The sequence below is a fragment of the Macadamia integrifolia genome, chromosome 13 (assembly GCF_013358625.1).
Source record: "Macadamia integrifolia cultivar HAES 741 chromosome 13, SCU_Mint_v3, whole genome shotgun sequence".
NCBI lineage: Eukaryota > Viridiplantae > Streptophyta > Magnoliopsida > Proteales > Proteaceae > Macadamia > Macadamia integrifolia.
Window position 1 is genome coordinate 11,418,483 of NC_056569.1, and position 11,716 is coordinate 11,430,198.

General features: G+C 38.1%; 2 protein-coding genes and 1 non-coding gene across 4 annotated transcripts in view; 2 read left to right on the forward strand and 1 right to left on the reverse strand.

The window, feature by feature from the left end:
* Positions 1–4,407, forward strand: part of LOC122059672 (pre-rRNA-processing protein TSR1 homolog) — a 30,251-nt gene extending 25,844 nt beyond the window's left edge. For both annotated transcript variants that reach the window (XM_042622623.1, XM_042622624.1), the window contains exons 15-21: positions 57–160; positions 254–513; positions 1,270–1,356; positions 1,432–1,665; positions 2,698–2,776; positions 2,899–2,962; positions 4,001–4,407. In XM_042622623.1, the coding sequence (XP_042478557.1) occupies positions 57–160; positions 254–513; positions 1,270–1,356; positions 1,432–1,665; positions 2,698–2,776; positions 2,899–2,962; positions 4,001–4,119 (947 nt within the window). In that variant the 3' untranslated portion in view covers positions 4,120–4,407. The remainder of the gene's footprint in view (positions 1–56; positions 161–253; positions 514–1,269; positions 1,357–1,431; positions 1,666–2,697; positions 2,777–2,898; positions 2,963–4,000) is intronic.
* Positions 4,408–7,211: 2,804 nt separating this feature from the next.
* Positions 7,212–11,191, reverse strand: LOC122059404 (protein STRICTOSIDINE SYNTHASE-LIKE 5-like). Its single transcript, XM_042622175.1, has 4 exons — positions 10,739–11,191; positions 8,959–9,284; positions 8,468–8,600; positions 7,212–7,756 (listed from the first exon to the last, which is right to left on the reverse strand). Exons 1-4 carry the CDS (start codon positions 11,114–11,116, stop codon positions 7,487–7,489), a joined length of 1,107 nt encoding a protein of 368 aa, XP_042478109.1. The 5' UTR covers positions 11,117–11,191; the 3' UTR covers positions 7,212–7,486.
* TRNAE-UUC lies at positions 7,249–7,320 on the forward strand. Its single transcript has one exon. It is a non-coding gene; the product is annotated as a tRNA-Glu (tRNA).
* Positions 11,192–11,716: the final 525 nt, after the last annotated feature.

Consider the following 11,716-nt stretch of genomic DNA (forward strand, 5'->3'; position numbering starts at 1 on the left):
AAAAAAAAAATCTCTCTTTTCAATTAATTACTAAATAGTTAGTTGTTATTGTTCAGAATACCCAGATGAAGTGGATACACCTTTTGATGTTCCTGCTCGGAAACGTTTTGCAAAGTACAGAGGGATGAAGTCTTTTAGGACTTCTTCATGGGACCCAAAAGTCAGTATCTTTATAATAACCATTGACGTTATTCACTAATGTGTTTCTCTGAAAGTGAAGAGATTTAACTTATACCTTTATTATGAAATGCAGGAGTCTCTTCCTCCCGAATATGCAAGAATTTTTGCCTTTGATAACTTTGCAAGAACACGGAAACACGTTTTATCCAAAGCTTTAGATATGGATCAAGGTGCAAAGGAGGATTGTGTGCCAGTTGGATCTTACATAAGGATTTTTATCAAGGAAGTGCAAGTTGATGTTGCTTCCAAACTTAGTATATTGGCAAAGACGTCACCGGTACTAGCATGTGGACTTTTCCAGCATGAGTCCAAGATGTCTGTCATGCATTTCAGGTGTGCCTTCTTATTGTGGTCTGTTTCTTCTGTTTTTTCTTCGTTCACTATTGGATGCAATTACTAACTGTTGGATATTTAGGGAATGGTCTGGATTGACCACATGTCAAATTTCAGACTCAAATTAATCATATACCCTCTAATGTATTGGCATACCCTCCCATGTCTGTCCATGCACCCTCTCCATGGCCCTAGGTTTTTGATGCTTCATTTTGTTGCTTGGGGAACTCCGTTCTGAACTGGTGTTGACAAGATCTCAGCCCCATTAAATTTGCCACATGGCAAAAGTAGTGCCCATATAGGAAATTGAATGTCCATCTAGAAAGTCCCTTGCCTATGGACTACTGGAAATTAGGTTCTCTTTCAATAATTGTCCTTATGTGAAGCTATATGTAGAATTCATTTCATAGCCATTATATTATATTTAGGTTTTGTCTTCATTATAAGCTAACTGGGGGATGGAATTTGCTAATTGATTAGCTTATAATGATGTTACATTCTGTTTGCAACTTTGAATAGATGACCTCATAAATCTTCTTCATTTCTTTTGTTACTTGCTTTCTCGCTAGAGTTAAATGAGACGGTTTTGAAAGGATTATGCTTCTTGCATTGAAGATAACTGTAATAACATGATGTTGGTTGCTATTATAAATTTGTATGCTGATGATCAAGGGTTGGAAAGGTTCATTCTTTTATTGTTCAAAGTTTTGATATTTCTTCTTCTTCTTCTTCTCCTTTTTTTTTTTTTTTTTGCAGTATAAGGAAGCATGACAGTTACAGTGCTCCTATTAAAGCTAAAGAAACACTGACTTTTCATGTTGGCTTCCGCCAATTTATTGCTAGGTAAATGCATTCTGACACAAGTATCAGTTACATTTTCCGGTTTCTTCAGTGTCATGATTGAGTTTTGTTCTGCAGGCCAATATTTTCTTCTGATAATATGAATTCAGACAAGCACAAAATGGAGAGGTTCCTACATGCAGGGCGCTTTTCCATTGCTTCAGTTTATGCACCAATTTCATTTCCTCCTCTGCCTCTGATAGTCTTGAAGTGTGAGCAAGGAGAGGGTAGTCCTACTGCTGTTGCTGCTGTTGGTTCATTAAAAAGTATTGACCCAGACAGGATAATTTTAAAGAAAATCATTTTAACTGGGTGGGTTCCTTCTCCTTCGATTAGAAATTCCTACTCGTAACTGATTTGTGTACATTGTCCATAATCAGTTTTGGTCTTTTGTAACTTATCTGTCAATGTCAAATTTTTTACTCATGAAACTGGGTAAAAGTGTCCACCTGCACTATGCCATGCAAGCGTGCATTTTGTGACATGTAGGCAATGATACCATTCAACACTTCCATTAGTGAGGCCTAGGATAAAATCGATGGTGTCCTACGAGGCTACGATCAGCTAGGCTGGTTGTTTTACTACTATGGCAATCTGCTAGGTGAAGCTTTTGAATGTTTGATATCCATGCATGTGGGCTTCTGCAACTGGAAGGCACCAGGAAGGAGGATGGTTTCTTCCTCTTCTGTTGAAGTGGCCCTTTGGTCAATTAAGATTTAAGTCAGACTCATGAACTGTTAAATAAATGAATTGTTTGAGCAAATTTGGAGCTTTAAAATTAGTAAGATATTGAAGGGTGTAATTGGTTTCAGAAAAGTAAACATCTCATCATTTTGAGTTCTGAAAAATTATTTATCTTCAAACTTTCTTCTGGTGTATTTGTTTTCACTGATCTGAACCAGTAAAATTACTGGCCTGAGTGAAAAGCCTGCTGAGTTGATTGGCATTTATGATTCAATTGTTCAATCTGGTCTGATATATGTAGGAATTGGATCAGCCTGAGTATTTAGGGTGTCCACGACTGTGGCCAGTTGTACCAACCAGTCAGTCCATATGCTTTCATCATATTTAATGCTTTTTTTTTCCTCGTCCCTGGATATGGTTTGACAATTTAAGTTAGTTCTTGCACATGTATTCTTGTTTTATGAAAATTTGGCGCTAGAAGCTATTTTATTAACTTCATTCACTTCAGTTTCTACTCTGGATGTCTTGAAACTTTTGTTATTGGCCTGCTCTACTTGGTTTTGATTAATCAGTAGATGCCAATTTACAAATTTTAGTTTTTGATATGTTGCTATGCTATTTCTTACTACTAACTGAAACCTTAAACTTTGGTTGATGCAGGTACCCCCAACGAGTGTCAAAATTAAAAGCCACAGTCCGATATATGTTTCATAATCCTGAGGACGTGAGATGGTTCAAGGTCAGGGATCTATTTTTGCCTACTTTTAATATTTCTTTGTTCATTAGCCATCTATAAATCTTGTTGAAGAATCACCCTACTAGAAATGGTTGGGATTTCTGATGCGGTTGCTGGTTATTCAGCCTGTTGAAGTGTGGACAAAATGTGGTCGCCGTGGTCGTGTGAAGGAACCTGTTGGAACACATGGTATGATACTTACATAATTCTATTTAATCTTCCAAAAAATAGTGGATGATGCTGTGCAATTCATAGGATTTGATATTTCATGTTTTACTACCTGATTGTTTTGCATGCTCATTTGTTTGGACTGCCTGAAAAGAAAATATTATGAATGATCCTAATTCCCTTAACTATTTACTTACCCTTGAATGTAGACATTCTTTTCAATTGCTTAAAGGAAAGGCAACTACCATCATGTCAGTGGCAGGGGGTGTTAAGTTGTTAGCACCCGCAAAAAGTAAATAAATAAATAATAATAATTAAAAAAAAAAATCAACAGATGTGATTTCTGGTGGCAGCAGAACATGGAAGATTCCACTGTAATGCCTCAAATGTGTTACCATACATCAGATTCTGGAACCAGTTTTTTTTTTTTTTCCTGTTATGAGCAGTAAGGAATTGCAAGTTGGATTGATTCACAAGTTATGCCAGTCCTCCATTTAACTGATATGAGTAGTTCTAGATTCCGACACCAATGGCTGATTCAGTTTGACCATAATGAGTATTATTTGTAGAATGGAGTTGCATTTTTATGCAATAGTAATAAGCACAATGCTGGATACTGTATTAAGCATTCTGAAGCATTTCATGAATCTTTTCATTTAACCTAAATTCAAGGGCATAATAAATGCAACCAAGGCACTACAAAGGTGAAATTCCTTCCTGCATGGTGGGTGGGGATAGATAAAGTTCTCTCCCTCTCTCTCTCTCTCTCTCTTCCCCCCCCCCCCCCCCCCCAACGAGGTGGAAGAAAAGGTGCAATTTGTACATGTCAAGGCCATGCAAGGAAAAACACCAACTTCTTTACTCCCTTCTAACAGCTATCTGGTCACCCACCACTTGTTTGGTAATTGGTAGAACATATATGCTCAGTCAAATGTAGAGATGTGAGAGTGTTTGGCGTCATTTCCCTCCACCCCCCCCCCCTTTTTCTCCCCAGCATTTTAAAGGAAAATGGGATAAGATGGTTTTGATTCACATTTTTTTTTTGTTTGTTCTGTTCAGGGGCATTGAAGTGCACATTTGATGGCGTTGTTCAACAGCACGACACTGTTTGCATGAGCTTGTACAAACGTGTGTATCCTAAGTGGCCGGAACAGAGATTTCCAGTCCTTGATAGGTGATGGAAGCATCGTCACTGGTGTGGTTTCCATATCACTATGTGATTGTGGAATTGTGGTCTGGTCTCTCTGGTCAGAGAAGACCTGAGTGTCATTGGTGGGGATGAAGCTTTGGTTCAGATTGACGGCACAATCTCATGTTTGCTTGTAAGCAAATATGTGGTTGAGTCCATTGTACAACTTCTCAAATCATTGAGAGGAAGAAATTTTGCTTGTTTTGTTTTGGTTGTAGTACTCAACACTAGCATTGTTTATTCACTTATAATTTTAATATACATATTCTGTATCCAACATAGTTGTCAATGGTGCAAGGCTGGATGTGAATATTGCAGGTAGTAGGTCATGAAAATTGGACCAGTTTCTGTTTCTTGAGATTAATTCAGTCCCCTTTTCTCGGGTCAGGATAATACTGAATCTGGGTTAATCTGTTGTTTCTGTAAGCATTTACATCACACACTGCTCCAAACCCAATGTTAACGCCGGGTGAAATTGTTAAAGGTTTTCTGGTCTTAAAAATTCGAGTGAGTCTTATCTTAAACTTACATTTGTGGAGAACTGGCACATCAGAGAGGATTATGTTCCAAATAATCTCAACTTCAATCTTATCTTTGTGCTTGTTTCTTACTTCACTTATACAAAGCAGATCCTCTCCCACAAGGAATGAACCTTTTTGGATGCCAACTCTGGGAAATCCAGGAAAAGTGAAGTAAGCATTTTCTTTTGTAATGAAGTCTCCCACTTTGAGCCAACGATGCCTTGGATCAATTTGTGTGAAGCAAGGTCTTCAGGACCCAGCAGATGACCCTCCCCGATTCAAGCAGTCCCCCATATTGCTTCGCTGGGACAATGGGTGGTCTAGACAACCCGTGCTCGGGGAGTGGCACCGGGTCGAACTTGGCTAGTCGATATAGAAGAGCTGCCACGGCCACCGGCGATGATAGACCATGGATTGGAGACTTAACTTCATTAGTTAGAAGAAGAGAATATGGGAGGAAATGGAATATCTCCTCCTCGATCTGGTCGCTGCTGAATGTAAAATAAAAACTTTCCGGATCTCACTTACTACCACATGGTTTAGGGACTTTTGGTATAATTTTTTGGTAGTCCTTAAAATTTCAAAGCTTGAATTTGACTTTGTATCTAATTCTGTTTTGGGAGAGTGTTCTCCGTGGGAGATGGCTATGGGAGTTGGCAATCTCTGCCAGTGCCCCCAACAACCTGTTTCTCTCCTATGTTCATATAGGTCATTTCATATGGGGATTAACTTTATATTATTATCGAAAGTTGTTGTCTTGCATAATTTCAAATTTACATATGAATTGACAATATTTACCCTCATTAGAGAAAAAAAAAAATTACGTTATACGACAAAGATAAAAAAGTAAGATTACAAATTATTTGACATCTTAAAGGGTGTTATGTGATTCTCTAAATGACAGCTCTATTGTTCAAATATGATATAATTGGACTTCTCTAAAAGGAAATATCTTCAATAAAAGTTTTAGAGTTATAGAAATTAATTGTACTTAGGCCTACTTCGCTTTCTAGAATCTATTTATTAGAGTAACCTGACAATTTCTTTTCCTAGTCCATAAAAATTTCTCATAATGATTTTGCTAAGATGGAAGATGAAAATGAAATCATATCAAAGAGAACCTAAGTGTTACCTGCGATTTGACTTTAAAATATGGGTAATTTGTGTGTAGGTGTTTTGAGTTTTGGGGCTTTTGTGCATGACAGCCTATATTAGACAATAAACCAAGTTAAGAAAGAGGCTGATAAGGTAAGGCCCTCTTGAATACTTTCTAGGAAAAGGGTTTTCTATTCGAGAGTAATCCCTGGGCCACGGACACAGAGGGCACAAAATGATCACCTTGCCCTTCCTCGAGTCACGTGCCCCTATGTCTGGACGTAGGAGTCACTCTCAAACAGAAAACATTTGTCCATACTTCTAATAAGATATTTCATGCCCTATGCACCATGTAACTCCCTAACACAACAAACCTCATACAAGCTGATGTAGAGGAGGTCTTCAAGGAGTTCCTTGATTGTTTGGACCGACAGAAGACCACATTGTTTGACCGAAGATATTTGAATGATCTACTCAGAATTTTCAACATTTTCAGCAATACTATTAGAACCACATCTTTTGACTCGGCTAACATCATGGGAGCCCTAACCCCATTTCGAAAATGGAAAGCAACGCTCTAGAGGCCCTCAATAGAACCTGTGAAGTTTAGTCGCAAATTTAGGGTTTTACTAGTTTTTTATTATGTTTATGTTCTTACCATAATCGGTTGTTTTTACGTTTTTTCCTTCCTTAGAAGTACCTAGCTATATAATGTCACTTTAGCTCATTTGTAAGACACTTCAGTTTTTAATCAAAAGTAGCCATTTTGTTCTTCTTCCTCTCTAGAATTAGGGTTTTATCTCCCTTGTGGATTCGAGGGTTTGCCTTTGTTAAAACGATATTTAAACCAATGCATTTTCATTGTGTTACAAGCTACAACAACAACACCCAAAAACCTTATTCCAACTTAATGGGGCCGACTACATGGAGATTCCAAGTATGAACAAGCGTAAGGTTCCATGCAAAAAGATTGAGGTCATGGCTAATTACAACTACAATATCACCTGTATAGCATCAATTCAAAGCAGGTAAGAAAATACTGAATTTACGCTGACTTTATTAATAAAAGGAAGTTGGATTAAAGAAATTTCATAAAACAAAATAAAAGTGCTATCATGTTCACAATCGTAAAGTTGGACAGTGGAGCTTGGATGTTGAGAAGACCTTGAGTAGTTCGTACAAATTATGGTCATTTTGATCCTTTTTAGTCGGAGAGTGACTAGAGAGGGACCAATAAGACACAAAAGAGGAGAGAGAAAATGAAGCCACCTGTTCCTTTCTCCTATTTTGTGTCTTGCTAGTGGGCGGAGAGAATTTGAATCCCTTAGAAATACAATACATTTTCTCTGACCTCAAAATCAAATCGGTATCGAGATCAGTATCAAACTACTTAAATTTTTCTGATATGATAACTGACACTATAAGGTACAGTGCTCTACTATAGTAGGCTGTAAATGAGAATAAGTTTAGTTAAAACTATTCACTCAACTTTACACAACCCATCCGTTGTCGTCCAGCGGTTAGGATATCTGGCTTTCACCCAGGAGACCCGGGTTCGATTCCCGGCAACGGAATTTTTGTTTTTTTTTTTCTTAAACTCATTCTTATCATTCCCACCTCAGAGAGAATTCATTCTTATCAGTCGCAAAATCCACAATTACAAAACACATATAAAAGAAACGTCTTCTTTTTCATCCTCAAACAAACTGGACAGTTGCTGGATTATTCAATATGTAATTTCTAAGAAAGATGGAAGGTGAGATTGAAACGGATGATGTAGGAGTTGGCAAGAGAAGCCATGTAGAGTTGGTTGCGGATCTGGAGGCCACCGGTGATGGTGAACAAACCTGGTTCAGTAAAGTACGCAATAGCTTCTCCTTTCAAATCCACGGCTATCACTCCCGCATTACTAAACATGTCTGGTAATGGGAGTTTCAGTTTTTCCAATATCCACACCGCCTTCCTGGCTATTGGGTATCTCAGTAGTGTTTCCCAGATGGCCGTCTTCCCCTACAACAACATTACACACCCATTGTCTTAATTAACAAGGAATTTGCAGTATGAAAGTCCAAATAATTTCTCAAGAGCAGAAACTTTAAAATGTGTTACGATCACATATCAATCATATGGGGTGATCATTCATCTATTTCGAAAGAGATTTTATTTAAGTTGATATCGGCTAGAGCTTCCTCACCTTGTAAGTCTGTTTATGTGGGTAAATTTTCCCAAGATTAGTATCAGATAGGTTATAAATATCATTATAGGCATTTATATTGATCAGATCGAATTGGTCATATCAGGCATATTTTAAAAAACCTTCATTTTTTTTTTTTTTTTTTTTTTTAAGAAGAACACTACCTGGTTATCTGGCCTCTGCACCCAGACACAGAGAGGCAATATGATGGTCCCCTTGTAACCCAATACAAAATACCTACCTTCTTCTGATGTCCTTGTGGGCGTGTAGTGCCACATGACCAAATAATGTTCTTCTTCTCATTATTTAAATACCCAATTCATCTAATATGTATTTTTATCATATATCGGTATCGGACTTTGACAATGCTAATATGTATCAATGAATACGATATCAATACCTAGAACCATGTTCAAGAGAAAAATAACATATATATATATATATATATATATACATATATTGAGGAAAGAGGAAGAGAGGTGGAGCAACAATTGGAACAATGTATCACAGCCGGATAAGTGAATTACCGCGGCTAACGCAATCCAATAGTGGCCATCTCCGTCGTATCGGATGTTGTCTGGCATACCGGGCAAATTGTCGATGAAATTCTCCACAATTCCTTTCTTCTTGCCTTGGAGGTGATATTTATTACATCTTTGCCTGCCCAGAAATTCAATTTTCCAATTAGAATTAGGAAAAAAATTTCACTCCATGAACCTGTAAGAATAAGCTTCCCGTCAAGTTTTACAGAATTTTACCACAGGGTAAAAAAAGATGTGGCAATCTAATCAATGGATAGACATTGAAAATTTGATTAGTTTAGTCGTCGTTTTTAAAATTCAAATTCAACTATATATGAATATAATCACTAGTATAAGGAGAATTTTTTTTTTTTCTTAAAGAATTCAATCGATAATTCCATTTGAGCTAAAACTTGACATGTGAGAAATCGACTAAGACACCTAACAATGAATGTGACAAAGGTCAAGTAAGACTAAACGAAGGGTGAGTGACTTACAACATCGTTTCACAGAAGATGAGGAATTCCTGGTCAGGTGAGAGGGTAACCCCATTGGCGAAGTATAGGTCGCGTACCAACACTTTGGTCTCATTAGTGGATGGGTCGAAGCTCAACAGCCTACCGTAGGGCCTACCCTCGAGCAAGTCATACAAGTGATCTGCATAACTATACTTGTACGATGCATCTGTGAAGTATATCACTCCATCTCTTCCCACATCCTGGCTGTCCGTTAGCCGGAATTTCAATCCTTCCGCCTCATCCGTCAACAATTCCACCTTTGGAGTTGCTCCTCCTTCTCCATTACTAATCACCCTCAATAGTCCCTGCATGCAACATCATGTACTTACGATTTCATGAAAACACATGTCATTTTGCTTCCATAAACCTCTCTCCATTTTGCTATTAACAGTATTTAGACTTTAGAGTGCATTTGTGGAAGAAAAAGGACAAATATTATCATGAAACCATATGTGAAGAGTCAGTACTCTCCACACATGTCTGGACCCGATTTTGATCTCCAACCGATGTCTAAAATCTACAAAAACATCCTCTGCAGTGAGTGTGGTGGTCTAGTGAACATCAGATAATTGAGAGAACCTTGGGGCGCATGCCCAGATGCTCTCAGCCATTTGATGCTCACTGCATCGCTGCACTCACTACAAAGAATAATCATTAGAATCCAGAGTCCGGAGTCCAGAGTCTAGACTTGGGCTGCTCTTCAGTAGTGCACAGTTGATAGGGCCAAGTTTAGCGCAGTTCTAACCCATTCTGTTTCAATAGGTTCATTAGGCTAAGAGCTAACACTTTGGGCCTATGCCAAGTCCAATCAGCTCAACTACCCTTGGACTGGGACTGGGTATTGCTGGGACAATTAAGTATGTTTTGGTAGGTCAAGGCAAGGATGATAGAACTCCTATTTTTCATAGAAAATTTTAGAAAATAAACAGTACCCTTAAGAGGGAAAAGATTGTCACAATGCCAGTATGACTCACCTGTTCTGAAAATGTGCGCCTCATGGAAATGATACTTTTTAAGATGTCAATTAGTGTGACTAGTGGTGTCAAAACCTAGCTTGAATCGGTGAAATCGAATCGTACTGATTGAAATCGAAATCAACATGAGTATATTGGATCATGTTTGCAAAACCTAAATTAAACTGGACTTCATTGAACCTGCTAAAACATTGAACTAAACTTTAAAAAATTCAAAAGGAAACTAAAACCAAATCAACACCAACTCAAAATTCATAAAAATATATAATTTTTCTTTCCACTTCTGAATATATTTACATGCTAAACTAGAATCAAACCAAACCAATGCATCCTTATTGGATTATGGTTTGGACTCATCAATTCTCACAGCAAAACAAGTAAAACCGAATCAAAACCGGTCCAAATTGATCGTGTAATACCCCTAAGTGTGAAGTGCAAATTCTTCTCCACACTGGCAGCATGGAACACTTTCCCCCTTAAAATTCCCCTATAATTTATGGTTTCTCTCCCCAACTATTATAACAGTTAAAAGGAACTGAATTAACTCCTGTAATAACGCGGAAACAAACGATGCCATTAGAGACATTTGTATGTAAGTTTGCAGGAACTTCGGATCACTTTCACGTACAAGAATCATTCTCGTACGTTCTTTAAGGATCTGGACACCACTCCAACACATGGCCGAATCCTCCCAGCCGTCAGATGCCTCTATGGGCAACTAAGTCACTGGGGAGAAATAAAAAGACAAGTGGAATACACAGCTAATTTAACGTTACAATACAGACCTTGTCAGCATCGGCGACGGTGAGTTGCTTGTCGGGTCCGAAAGCCAAACCAAGAGGTCGGCCGCCTGTGTAAGCCCAGTTTTCCACCTTCACCTTCTCAGCAGAGTCTTCCACGTGGAAACGCTTAATCCAACCATCGCTGCAACCCGTGTATAACAGTCCCGTATCGGCGTCGTAAGCAAGGTCTTCGTTACTTGGCAGGAGGCCCTCCCCGATACGCTCCGCCGATCCGAGCACTCCATATCGATTCGCGGGCACATTGGGAGATCTAGACAATGCTTCCTCGGGCATGGGCGCCGGGTCGAACTCAACGAGTCGATAGAGAAGAGCTGCCACGGCCACTGGCGCTATAGCCAGTGTGGTTTTAGATATGGCCATAATATGATCAAGATGGACTGTTTTGGATTGGAGACTGCAACTTTGCTGTTTAGAATATATCTCCTCCTCGATCGTTTTTTCTTATTTATAAAAGGAAGAAGGTCTCTGTGGATCCGCGATCTTTATTCGTACTGATAAAGAAATTTGTGGATCTCTAGATCCCATCTGGCCACACTTGAAAATGAAACGTGTCAACCTTTCAGCTGAACAGTTGTACAGGTGTATATATATGGCATAGTTGAAAAATCAGGTTTTAACTCGTAAGTATCATTCATGTCAAATAAATAATAATAAAAGAAAAACACATGAGACCTATTAAGGAGACTGAATGGTCCGAGTTTTTATTGACTTCTTGGTTTTTCTCAAATCATGTGCAACCCATTAAGATTTTTTATTTTTTATTTTTTATTTTTTATTTTTTTTTAATCCGGTATACAATATACAATAGGCTATAAGTTTATTCTACAACTAAACAAAACCCTTGAATTTTTATTTATTATATTTAATAATATTAGTCATTTTTTCATTATTTTTTAATGTGTGAAAACAATAGCTTTAGTCCCATCCCACTCAGAAAAGTATATGAAGATATTAAAAAAA